The following is a 13,582-nucleotide window of genomic DNA, read 5'->3' on the forward strand; positions in this document are numbered from 1 at the left end:
CATGATTTAGATATAAAGAGTGAGAGTATACGCAAATTAGAGCAGAGTTTAGTCTACTCTCAGACTTGTGGAGAATGAAAGAATTTGTGGCCAAAGAAGAACTGGAGTCTAGTATGAAATGTAGAATGGATAATTTTGATCATATTAAGTTAAACAGTTTTTATACAAACAAAACCCATGCAGAAAAGATTAGAAGGAAACCAGAAAACTGGGGAAAAAAGTTTGATTTCTGAGGGTTCTGATAAAGGCCTCGTTTCTAAAATACATAGAGAATTGACCCAAATTTATAAGAATTCAAGCCATTCTCCAATTGATAAATGGTCAAAGGATATGAATAGACAGTTTTCAGATGAAGAAATTAAAACCATTTCAAGTTATATGAAAAGATGCTCTAAATCACTATTGATCAGAGAAATGCAAATTAAGACAACTTTGAGGTACCCCTACACACTTATCAGTTTGGCTAAGATGACAGGAAAAGGTAATGATGAATGTTGGAGGGGATGTGGGAAAACTGGGACAGTAATGCATTTTTGGTGAAGTTGTGAACTGATCCAACCGTTCTAGAGAGCAATTTGGAACTATGCCCAAAGGGCTATGAAACTGCATATCCTTTGATCCAGCAACGTCTCTACTGGACCTGTATCACAGATCATAAAAGATGATAAAGGATCTATTTGTGCAAAAAATGTTTGTGACAGCCCATTTTGTAGTGGCAAGTAACTGGAAATTGAGTAGAGTGGATACCCATCAGCTGGAGAATGGCTGAATAAGCTATTTATATGAATGTTATGGAATATTATTGTTCTGTAACAAAGGATGAGCAGAGGGATTTCAGAAAGACCTGGAGAGATTTCCAGGAACTGATGCTGAGTGAAGTGAGCAGAATCAAGAAAACATGGAACATGACAAGAAGATTATGTGATGATCAACTATATTGGACTTGGTTCTTTTCAGCAGTGAAGTGATTCAGGATAGTTCCAGTAGACTTAGGATGGAGAGAGCCATCTGCATCCAGAAGGGGAATGATGGGGAATGAATGTGGATCACAACATAATATTTTCACCTTTTTTGTTATTGCTTGCTTGCTTTCTGGTTTTTTTTTCCTAGTAAATTTATTTATTTTTAATACACATTGTTTTATGTCTCGTGTTGGGAGAAAAAAATCAGAAAAAAAGGGAAAAACCATGGGAGAAAACTTTAAAAAAAAAAAAAAAGTGAATATAGCATGTGCTGATTTACATTCAATCTCCTTAGTTCTTTTTCTGGATGCAGGTGGCATTTTCTATCCAAGGTCTTTTGGGATTGCTTTGGATCACTGAGAAAAACTAAATCTGTCACAGTTGATCATCAGACTTTCTTACTATTGTTGTGTATAATATATTCTTGGTTTTGCTCGTTTCTCTCAGCCACATTTCATATAAATCTTCCCAGGTCTTTCTTTAATCAGCTTGTTCATCATTTCTTATGGAACAATAATATTCCATTACCTTCAAACTGAAAACTCACTTCTTGAGATTACTTGTTTCTCTAAGGTCCAAATTGTAGGAATTTCACTAATTTGATTTTCTTTATCATGGTCACTGGTTTGGTTTCAGATCTTTACAGATTGGCACCAAAAGCAGTCACATGATTTTAATTTTGAAAATGAATTAAAACTCCCTGTAACATTGTGGCAGAGTCTGAACCATGTGTCAGAATTGGAAGACTTGGAGTTGCAAAGTCACATTTAGATACTTGATAAAAATCTTTGTTGCATAAAGCAGGCGACATTTTAAGAAAGGTAGCCAGCTACTGGTATTAATCGATGTGTTTATTTATTTGTTTATTAAAACAGATTGAAGTGGACCTTGGTAAAAAGTGCTGGTATCACTCTATATTCGCTTGTCCCATTCTTCGTCAGCAAACAACAGATAATAATCCACCTATGAAATTGGTCTGTGGTCATATTATCTCAAGAGATGCGCTGAATAAAATGTTTAATGGTAGCAAGTAAGTGTCATTACAGCTTTAACAGTTTGTTTTCCAAAAATGCTTTTAAGACTTGGAACATTTGGGGCATTTGATGGCAACAAGGGAGAACGACAAAAGTTAGTGTCCACCTTCAAAGGACTAGATTGAAATGTAACACATAGTGTGGCCCATTGCATAGAGGGCCATGCCCACCCTGATTTGTTCTCTGTGGGGCCTGAGCCAGACCATTAACCTTGCAGTGTCCCCAGTGCTCACCTGCAATGTTGCCTCGCCCATGCTTTGAAGCCAATATGGCGGCCATACAGAACGCACCTCCAGCTGTGGCTGGCCCTGGGCAAAGGGTTTTTGCTGAAGTTGATCCTAGACATGTTTTCACTCAAGTGCAGTGAGTTAGGTAGGAAGTGCGGGAGGGGGCTCCTCTCCTTTTTAGCCCCTGGGAATAAAAGGGTCTCTGGCCAGGCCTAGGCTCCCCTTGTATCTCTTATTGATCTTGGGTGGAAATGCCCTTAGCTGCACACATTTCCCGTTACAGAATCCAAGCCTTTTGGAGTCATCTTATTGGTTTATTCATTAAAAGAACCAATTCCTGACATCTTCTCAAGGGTGGGAGGAGAAAGTTGGCCCGTGCACAGTGGTCTGAGGCCTTAGCTCAGTCCCAAGTGCCCTGGGCACAAGCCCTGCCTCTCCTACCTCTTGATGGATTAGCCTCAGGCATGGGTCTTGTACTCTTTGGCCCTTGGCTCCCTGGCCTGTGCTCTGGAAGGGCCAAGATTGCCTTGTCATGCCGTGGGGACCCCAGGGGGCACGGAGCAATGACCGAGGAGAGGAGCGTTTACCCCGAATCCTGGGGGTGGGGATGGAGAGAGAAGAATGCGGGTTAGCGATAGGGTCACCAAAGGGGGAGCAGAGGCTGCTCCCTGGGATCCTGCCTGCTCTTCCCCAGCGTTCAGTGTCTTCTCTTTGTCTCTAGATTAAAATGTCCTTACTGCCCGATGGAACAGAGTCCAGGAGACGCCAAACAGATCTTTTTCTGAAGAGTCACTCCGACGCCGCTCGTAAGTGATGCCTTGGATGGCAGGCGCCTTTCAGAGGACTAGACAATACTTGCTACATTTGCTCCACAGACCGCGGACTCCCGGGCTGCTCAGAGCAAAAGCGTCAGAACCTTGGTCAGCGTTTTGAGTGTGTCCACGCTGCGGGCAAGTGCTCTGGAATCGATCTTACCATAGGGCTTTATTATACTCTTGGTCTTCATTTCTGATCAAGTAAATACACCAGCAGTTGTCATTCAATGCCGGTTTTTGTACTTAATTATATGGTGATTTTTTTTTTTTACTTTTTAAGAGCAGAAACGAGAAATCACCCTCCCCCATGTGTTGAATATTTCTCCTGCTTTTATTCATCCTCTTCTTGATGATTTTCATCTTTGAAGAATGTTTGTGAAAAAGTTTTATTTCCTGTTATGTGTACATAATTAAAAATACTTCAGAAAAAGTTTGATAAATTGAATAGTGGTTATAAAAGTAATTTGTATTTTTTGCTTAAAGAAGAAAACAAGCTGTGATATATTCTGAGTCTGCTTTCAAATGTTTCCCTCTGCCCCTTCTTGCAGCTCCTCTTGAAGCCAGACACACAGACACATGCACATGGACACACACAAACACAAAACACAAGCACACACCAGACACATGCACACGCAGAGACAGACACACCGTCAGACATGCATACAAATAGATGCACACATGCACATGAACATGCATACACATTCACACACCAGACATGTGCACATGCATACAGACATAGACACACGTCCCCACACACATACATGCTTAGACAGACACATGCACACGTACACAGGCACATAGACACACAGACGGACACGCAGACAGTCACACGCATACAGACACACATCTGGCTGTGGCCCTGCCCGGGGCTGGCTGCCCCAGTGACCGCTGGAGAGAATACAGTGGGGGGCCTTGTTCTCCGAGCAAGCTCAGTCCCCGCTCGGGGGCCCTCCTGGCCTGGGGGCACTTTGCTCCTGGAGCTGACAGGCCGTTGTTTGCTGCCTGGGCTCTCAGGTTCCTCGCTGTCTCTCTGAAGGTGCGTGGGTGCAGCCTGCAGTTGTGAGCTCACATTGTCTCGTCCTTTAAGCTAAAAGCTCGCTCACCATCCCCTCAGAATGCATCTGCTTGTTGTCATTTGTCTGTAGCTGTCGCATACTCGTGCTCTCCTCCACACGGGATGTCACATCGTTGCTCGCCTCTGATAAGATTATTCCCTTTTCTCTTGAATGCATTGTCTCCAAGGTCGCCATACGACACGTGCAAGAACTTTTTTTTGTGAACTCTGTAGAGAAGAGCTCTTAGGAGAGAAGGTGCCAGTGTCGCGTGTCGTAGAGAAGAACGTGATTGGGAAATCCACCTTGTTGAAACCCCATTTCATTGGATTTTGGAACTGGACACAATGTAAAAACCCTTCATGAGGTGTTGGAGAAGACTGAGCAGGAGAAGGAGTTTGAGGTTTCAGGATGGAATCTCCAGGGTTGACTTGGCTACTAAAGACAGCTGGGATGGGGTGAACTGGGGCTCAGGCTGAGTTACCAGGTGAGCAGCATCGGGGCCTTCTCTGGGGAAGATTTGGATGGCCAGGGCAGAGAGAAGGCCAACGAAATGAAACACAAGATGCTCCTTGGGTGACCCGAGTAGGTTTTCTGGATCTTTGATTTACTTGGTTCTTGTATTTATTTGGATAAGATCTGAAATAAGAGGGTTTTGCTTCTTTTGTCCTAAATGTTTGCCTGTTGTTGTCTTCTGCTCATAGCTAGAAACTGCCATAAGTCACTCGACAACCAGCAGATTGTGGGCCAATGTTGGAAAGAAGCAGTTTCAAGGAATTCTTGTCATTAGGGTATTTATCAAGTCTCTGTTTTTTCCCTCCACAGATTTAGCCCCTGCCAAGCTAAATTTAGTTCTATACTAATCATATCCTGTTCTTTGAACTTCTATGCCTATATCACACTTAGAATTTATGGAAAATCTTAAGAATACTTAGAAAAAATGTGTCAGTGCTTGGTGGGCCAGACATTTCTGAAAGCAGACAGGTGCTGTTTGCAAGACCATAAGCCATAGAATTGCTATAAATTTCATTTATCCCAGTGCTAGAAATTTTGTTAGATTTATAGTTTATAAAAAGTATATAGAGAGAACATGACTTAACTGTAGCATTTGGACTTGACTTTCCATTTCCCTAGGGCAGTGTTAGGGCCTTAAGATATGAAATTAAATTTGGGGATAGGTGATGACTTAGTTTCCAAACCATTTTGTCTGAAGACACGCTTTAGAAAGCACAGCTTGTGCCATTACGTTGATTCACTTAAGACTAGATGTCTCGGGAAAAGTATTTGAAGAGACTAGGGACTGCGCTTTTGTATACGGTAACCAAAGATGACCTTCTGATCCCGGTACTATTTCACCGTCACGTGAGATGGCTTATCCTCGCGGTAGCTGATGCCCATGTTCAAAGGGCACAAAAGGGGGGTGTCCGGTCCCACCTGTTGGACGCTAATGGGACAGTCAGGGTTTTTTACAGGGTGAAAACAGCAAACCACAGGAATACAGGAAAGCCGTTTCCAAATGGTTTCTCCAAGTTTTGAGTTTGAAAGTTTTCTCGTGAGTCCTGGCCATGGGCAGTGACCATGCCTTCTATGTGGCCCGCACTTCTATGCTAAGCCAGTCGAGACCTTACTCTTCAAGTGCTGGGCCGTGACCGGACTTGCTCTTTTTCTAATTGAGTTTTCAGATGGCTCGGGTTGTCTTCGCCATGTTCACTTGTATGCAATCCCTTTGAGACGCCATTGCTTTTGCTTTTCGTGGTGATCATCTGAATTACTTTTCAAGGTGAAAGATTTGTCACATAAATGAACGGGTATTGGTGCTTCTTGGGACACAAGAGCCACCTCACATTCATAGAGTGTGTGAGTTATAAGTGTGTGAGTATTTAATTGAAAATATGATGCTAGAGAAACACAGCCTTTGTTGTGATTACCTAGGGCAGTTCTCGATGGCAGGGGGTGGGTGGTCCGCCCCCCTCCCTCCCAAAGCTAGCCTAGCAGAGTTGGGGCCGAGAGTGCTGCTGCCACCGGCCTCGGCCTCTTCAGCGTCCAAGCTCGAAGGGCCCCTTAATCAACCAGGAGAGTTTGCTCAGCCTCATAGGACAAGCTGCTGGTGCCAGTCATTTGGGTAAAGCGACAGCCAGTCAGTTTGTTTAACCAGCAAACTCGGTTATCTTCAAAGAGGGGAACGGGGGCAGGGGGTGGGGGGCTGCTCAAGTTCATCAGTAGGATGGAAGCCAGATCGCTTGGCTCACTCGCGGAGGCAGTCTCTGACCGCACTGATTGCCAGCTCTCTCCAGGGGAGGCTGGGGAGCTGCCCCCAGGCTGTGTTCAGGTGTGGGTGAGTCTTATACATACAGTAGTACATTCATGTTTACCTTAAGCAGGTACAAGAAACCTTGGTATTGAATTGTAAGCAGGTAGATACCAAAAATGGGTAGAATGACACATGTATTTTTAATAGTAGATAAGTCGTTTCCTTTGCAGTGTGCATTTTTACAGCTGTTCTTCAGCATCAGGGGAGAGACCGAGTTTAGTTTCTAAAACATTCTCTGTCCCAACCCCCCTCAGCTTTCGCTATAGTAAAAATCATATCGTTTCTTTTCTCCCAGGAGGGAATGAAAAAGGAGAAGGTAGTTGGCTTAGCAGCCTTTCTTTTGTCAGCTCGGTCTCGTAGTTGGTGGGAATCTGCACTTGCTAGGGCCTCTGCCGCTACAAGTTCTCTTTCCCGACAAGCCAGGGATGGGGTTCCCTAGGACGCAGTAGTGCCTCTTGTGGGGAGAGGGTGGGGTGAGTGTGAGAAGTTGGGTGTGTGTGTCGGGGGGCGGGGTGCACGCGTGGACCCGAAAGTGAACAGGATGACCTCCGGATTCAGGTCTGTCGGGAGGGCCGCAACTTGGCTGTACGGCTGCCTCAGGATTGCCAGCAGCGTGCCCGTGTGGTGTTTCCCCCACCCCTAGGTCATCCAATCATCTTGTTCAGATGGCTCAGGATTGTATTTCTTTTGCTTCTTTTGTGCTGTAGGGTTCAATAGTCTTTCTATAATTATGTAACAGAAATAGTGTTGCACTGTAATGTATCATATAGAGCTATATGTATGAAATTTGATCCGTTTTTTAAAGAAAAAAATCTATGTATCTTTGCAAAGGCACAATAAAGCTGCATCTTAGAGACTATAGGCAATAACGCTAACAATAAACACTATTTAACACATGAATTGTGAAATACTCTGTTTGATGGGAGCGGGGAAACTTGGATATTTAAGTGACTTCAAGGACTCATTTAATCCTAATTAAATCTATAAATTTCACTCTCTGAGGCTTATCATATATACATTTTTGGGAAATATGCAAAAAGTACTTTTAAGTTCATATGTAAAACACCATTGTTTCTTGTGGGCGGATACTTAAAATTTTTCAGTGCTTTCATCTTTTATGGATTATCTGACCATTTATGCACAGAGTGACGAGTCTAAGGGAGGGAGCCTGAAGATTCTGGTAAGGTCTTTGGAAGCAGAAACAACTGGGATGCACAAAAAACTCCTTCCCTGGCAGCTTATGCACAATTTGTTCTAAAAGCTTTTGTAGTTGCCACTTCTCTGTGTTCTGATGGCATCTAAAGTTGAGGGGAGCTAAAACAGCTCGAAATTGAGTGTCTCTAAGAGACATGATTCGCAATTCTTGGGTTCGCTTCCCATTCCCCGGCCCCATCCTTTTTCATTTTTAGGGTCTATAGTTCTGTGATGGAGTCTTAACACCTTCCTGTTTCCTGACATAAGTCCCTACCCTGAATTGTAGGGAGGTATACCCATAACTAAACTGAGTTGTCTTCCCAGAAATCTCTGAGGAGTCAATAGATTCCCAAACTTGGGGTGGACATTTCTCTCCTTTTAGCAGATTGACAAGGAATCCTGATCATTCTCATCCTACCTCCCATAATTCACTTAATTCCTCAGCTGTTCAAATTCACTCACATACATGTTAAGCTATAATGATCATTTGGGAAATTTCTTTATATTTTTCTTGAGGGTTTTGGCCCCAATTTACCTATTAGTACAATTCATTCTCTGTAGTAAAGACCAACAATGTTTAATTTTGGTCCCTTGGCATATTTTCAGAGACAGTCACACAGATACTAAGTCTTTTGAAAGTCTTAGAATTTTCCTCATTAAATGATGGGCCACATAGTACCAGTTGTATAGCTAAAGATCTGGGTGATATAGACAAAAACTTGGGGGAAACTCTCATCCTTACTAGAAGCTTTTGATGAGCTGTCTTATTTGTGTAGAGCTCCCTTTTTGAGGCTAGAAATATTTGTAGTTTTAATTTGATTTTTGGTTAGTTGCTGATAATACGGTCTTTCAGTCCCTGCTTCTTATTCAGTGCTCAGAGTCCTAAAAGAGGTACAAGGAAATAAAGCAAGAACCCTATTGTCAAGCTTCTCATGGCCCAATTGGGAGTGATATGTGTGTGTGTGTGTGTGTATCTTTTAAAATTCACCAGAAATATCATTAGTACAAAAAGGTACCCAGCACTGCTTGTGATACATGATAGCTGTTTAAATAGTTGATTAGTTGACTGAAGTTGTTCAAAGGGTGCTTAAAAGATCAGAGGAGGAAGAGATTACTTCCATATTGGGTGATCCCAGAAATCTTGATAGAAGAAGTTTGCATTTGCATCTGAAATAACTGACATTCAGAATTTTAAAGTTTTCAAAACCCATTACGCACTTTGGAATTTTGATCCTCACAACCAGCCTGTGAAATCACAGATCACTGACGTGTTGGGCATTCATGTGCATTTCCCCCTCCGCCCTTCTGGAGGAACTGAACATAGCTATGTGATCTTGTTATAAATGAAGCTAGAAGATACAAAAAAAACCCCCAAAAAACAAAAAAAACCAAAAACATTTACCCATTTGGAGGAAGAGCAGCTCACATTCTCCTCAGTTAAAGAAGGTGACAAAGGTATTTCCATCATATTCCTCCAAATAGTAAGAAACATCACAATGTGTAAGATGCACTGCAAGCCAACCATCACAAAAATCATTGCTACTTGAAAGAGGATGAAGGAGAGAAATTCTCTAAGTGACTTGACAACACTCCTTCAAACTAAATCAACTTAATACTTGGATAATGATGACTTTAGTGGTGAACACGGAAATACTGAAAAACCTAGTTTGCGATCAAGGAAGGAAAAAGGGTAGCCAGGATTGTAGATTATTAATGTATCTGTACATCATAAGAATTTTCTTTTAAGAAGAGGTATATGGAAGGTCCCAGAGTATTAGAACAAGTGAAGTTTACTGTAATGACAGCTAGGAAACAACTTAGAGCTAAAGTAGAAAATCAAAAGAATGAAAAAGGCTGAAAATCAGCCAAATAGCAACCCCACCTTACCTATTAAAATGGATTCTTCATTCTGAAAAGTGAACAAATAGATAACTGACTCGACTACAATTTTTTTGAGAAATGAAACTGATTGAGAACATTCAAAAACAAGGCCCAAAGAACCTAGAAATCTTATCCAATGAACATTTGGATTGTCTCGTCAAGAAAATTTCCATTAGGGGTTTACGTTAGAGTGTGAGTTCATTTGCCAAATGATACAATCCTGGTGATGGAACATCATAAAAATAGCATCATCTTATAATATAAAACAAAGAAGCGTAGGTGAGGGGAAAACAGCAGCAGAAAATTGATTTTTGTGGCACAGTTGTGCCAGGTATTCCTGAGAACATTTGTTCTTGAAACTGGAAGGATGACAAATGGCTGTTAACTGGAACAGATCAGTTGATGATGATGAAGTAAACTTTATGATTTGCAACATTCCTGGAAATTCTGTACAAATTGAATTAAAGTGTAATAAGCTAATGTGTAGACATGCGACTGGAGGTGAGTAGTCTATGGATAGGCCGCTACTTAGTTAACATGGAGGAGAATGAAAAGGACAAGGACACTTGAAATATTATGTTATAAACTCACTTTTTAATGTGTGTATTGTTTTGTCTTTTTCTGTCATACCTGACTCTTTATGACCCCGTTTGGGGTTTTCTTGGTAAAGACATTAGAAAGGTTTGCCATTTCCTCCAGCTACAGATGAGAAAACGAGGCAAATGGGGCTAAGTGACTTGCCCAATGTCACTCGGCTAGTAAATGTCTGAGGCCAGATTTGAACTTGGGGAGTTTTCTTGACTCCAGGCCTGACACTCAATTCATTGTTTCCTAGCTCACTCTACCACCTCCATGCCTTTGACCTAGGCAGTGTTTAGCTCTTGGAACCCTTGATCTCGTATAAAAGTCAGTTCATCTGCCACCTCCTAAGACTGATTACTTTGTTAGTGTTCCTCTCTTCTCAAATAAATCTTAATTATATTTGATATACTTACAGGTGAGCCATTGATTTGAAGGGGGTAGAGGGCAGGAAGACATGAACTGCCTCTGATATAACTGCTGTGTGACCTAGATTACCTAAGTCTCTTTACTAATGAGTTCCCAATCTGCACCAGTGGAGGGAGCTTCCACATTGAGTGACATGTGAATGAAGCATTGATTAAGTGCAAGTGTGCCAGATACTGAACCCAACAATACTTAGGTATTTCTATGTTATGTCTCCCAACCTCCCTGTAACGTAAACTCCTTGGAAGCAGGTATTGTGGATCATTTTATCTCTGTGTCTCTGGGATCTACCACCCAATGCTTGTTAGATGCAAAGTCACAGAGCTGCCTGAAATGCAGAGGTGTTTGGTGACAAGCCGTGTACACCAGCAGAAGGTGTTAATATCACATCAGATTCTCTGATAAATGCAGCAGGAGAGAGCAGAATCTTCATCATCACCAAGGATGTTCTACAAAGAGACTGGGTGGAAATTTCTCCAGATGCTCCTGTTCTTAGAGCTCACTACAGAGACTTGGAACACTTGGAACAAAGTCTCTTCAATGAATCCATACTGATTTCTATCTTAGACCAGGCTAAACCTTTCCCTTGGATAAGGGAGAGAACTTTTTTTTTTTAATTTTTATTTAATAATTACTTTATATTGACAGAATCCATGCCAGGGTAATTTTTTTACAACATTATCCCTTGCACTCGTTTCTGTTCCGATTTTTTTCCCCTCCCTCCCTCCACCCCCTCCCCTAGATGGAAAGCAGTTAAGGGAGAGAACTTAACAAAAAACAACAAAACCCTCATTGCTCATGTTGTAATATACAATTGTTAAAGCCAATGCATTGAGTTTCTCTGTCAGTATATATTTCACTGACTTGACAGGAACTTAATGGCCAAGCCAGTTTGAAAAGAAAACTCCGGCTATATATTATATACTAAATGAGAAATTACCTAATTCATGCTCGAAGACACAGTGTCTCATATTTATGGTGGCTGGTCATGGAACAAGGGTAAGAAAAGAGTGGCCCAAGTGCTGTCCTGGGTCTCCATGAAGCATTACAAGAGCAGGCTTTGATCGGATCCTTTATTGGAATCTACAGAAAGACATGGACAAGATTGGTTCGGGATAAGAAGATGTAATCGGTGTAAGAACTTTCCTCATACAGTCATTGTTGTAATTCAGACCTACATGATTGTTACCTTGGGATCTGACAGTTAGCCTTTACATCTTTCTGACCAGGGTAGTCATCCCTTCCAGAGATGCCAAATCGACATTTTAAAAAATTTTATCTTGCCTCAAAAATCTTCAATGGCTTACTTTTGTTAATAGGATAAAATACAAAATTTCACCTTTGCTAAGTTCACTCCTACCTACTTTTTGCATCTTATTTAATATTTGTGTACCTGTTCCTATCAAAGTGATCCTTATTTATGCACCATACTTGACGTTCCATCTCCCTTATTACCTGTCATCCCCAAACTTACTCTACCTTCCCTCCTCACCACCACTTTCCGGAATTCCTAGCTTTCTTCAAGGCACAGCTCAGGTGCTAGATCCTCCTTATTCTGCAGGAATTTGCTTTGTGTCCATGTTGTACCCTGCTTCCACCAAGGTCTTCAAGAGAATATAAGCTTCTGTGGGCAGCAGCTTCCATTTATGTCCTGCATTTCTGGGCCCTGGCATGTGGAAGGTACTGGATTAATGTTGATTTTGACAAGCCTTAGTTAAGACATTTCTTCACTGTACAGAAATGTAGGACCTTAATCTTCAGATTCCCTTTCCTGCTGGGCCATAAGCATATTCCCTGTTTTCTGAGTCGTAACTTGGCTTACATGCCTTAGGTTCTGCCTACAGAAATTCACTATTTGGGATGAAAAAACGAAACCCTGCAAATGGAATTAAACTATCTGAACTACTGAACTGAATAGTCAGTTATATTTGAGATCGCAAGGGAGACTGAGTCAGAGCCTACATCCAATCCTCTGGCCATCCCTCTACACTGCAAAGGATTCAGAGTGTGTTCCCTTCTCCAGGCCTCAGTCCTGATGTGTAAAATGAAGGCCCTGTATGCACTCAGTCTTTAGGATCCCTTTGGATCTTAAGCATCTTCTGGCTTTGTCTGCTCCTCGGCCCCTTCCCAGCTTGTGGGTGATGAACTTCCCCACTGTATTCAGCACTTTGACCCAGCACCACAGAACGATGATTTATCTGTAGCCATGAGCTACATTGGATCCCCTGGGTTTGCCCATCTGAAGCTAACTGGTGGCAGAGGAGCTGGCTGATGACTTAACACCTGTATGACCCTGAACAAATCAATTAACTTTCCTGGAGATCATTGCTCTCAATTTTAAAATGATGTTGGACGAAGTGGCTTCTGGGGTATGACACAGAGTTGTGATCTTAAGAAAACAGGATCCTGGCCCTTGCTGAACTTACAACCTAGGAACAAGACAGGAGGCTTGGACAAAAGTAGCTATAATATCAAGCAGCATGAGTTAAATGCATAGAACGGCTCCAAAAAAAAAAAAACAAACAAAACTTCTGGGTTAGATTTAGGGTGGGAGAGATCATTTTCTGCTTGGGTGTGTAGGTGTGGAAATCTGGGAAGGTTTCATAAAAGAGATGAGCTGTATCTTGAAGGATGATTGGGACCAAATATCAGTCTCTTGTAAACAGAAAAAGATGGAGGAAAGGAAAAAAAAATCCTTAGAAGGTTCTTAGGAAAGATGGAGATCCTATCCCCTTGCATTTAATCCATGATATTCTAGGCAAAGAGTATAGGAGACAGGAAACAGGCTGCATGGGGCACTTTGGATGGGCTTCTAGCTTTGCTTCCTACCAGGAAGTCCCTTTAGAGTTTACAAAATGCTTTAACACATTCTCTCATTTGGGCTTCACGACAACCCTGTGAGATAGGGGAGAATTACAGCTGTTATCAGCTTCATTTTGCTCACAGTCACACAGCGAGTACCCCTCCTGTCTCTGCTGTACAAGAAAATACAGTGTGATGTAATTGCTCTGCTGCTATGTTATTGTTCCTTTGTTCTTTGTGGCAGGCACTCTATAACTATATCCACTTTACTTATGGTTCCTGGTTTAGTACAACTTCAT

At 41.9% G+C, this 13,582-nt stretch overlaps 1 protein-coding gene across 1 annotated transcript in view; it reads left to right on the plus strand.

Annotated features, from left to right (window-relative positions):
• The window catches only part of RMND5A (required for meiotic nuclear division 5 homolog A), a 61,044-nt gene extending 53,743 nt beyond the window's left edge, over positions 1-7,301 (plus strand). Inside the window, exons 8-9 of the mRNA XM_051974397.1 lie at positions 1,838-1,992; positions 2,945-7,301. Of these exons, the coding sequence (XP_051830357.1) occupies positions 1,838-1,992; positions 2,945-3,008 (219 nt within the window). The 3' untranslated portion in view covers positions 3,009-7,301. The remainder of the gene's footprint in view (positions 1-1,837; positions 1,993-2,944) is intronic.
• The last annotated feature ends 6,281 nt before the right edge of the window (positions 7,302-13,582 follow it).

This window comes from Antechinus flavipes, chromosome 2 (genome assembly GCF_016432865.1).
Source record: "Antechinus flavipes isolate AdamAnt ecotype Samford, QLD, Australia chromosome 2, AdamAnt_v2, whole genome shotgun sequence".
Lineage (NCBI taxonomy): Eukaryota > Metazoa > Chordata > Mammalia > Dasyuromorphia > Dasyuridae > Antechinus > Antechinus flavipes.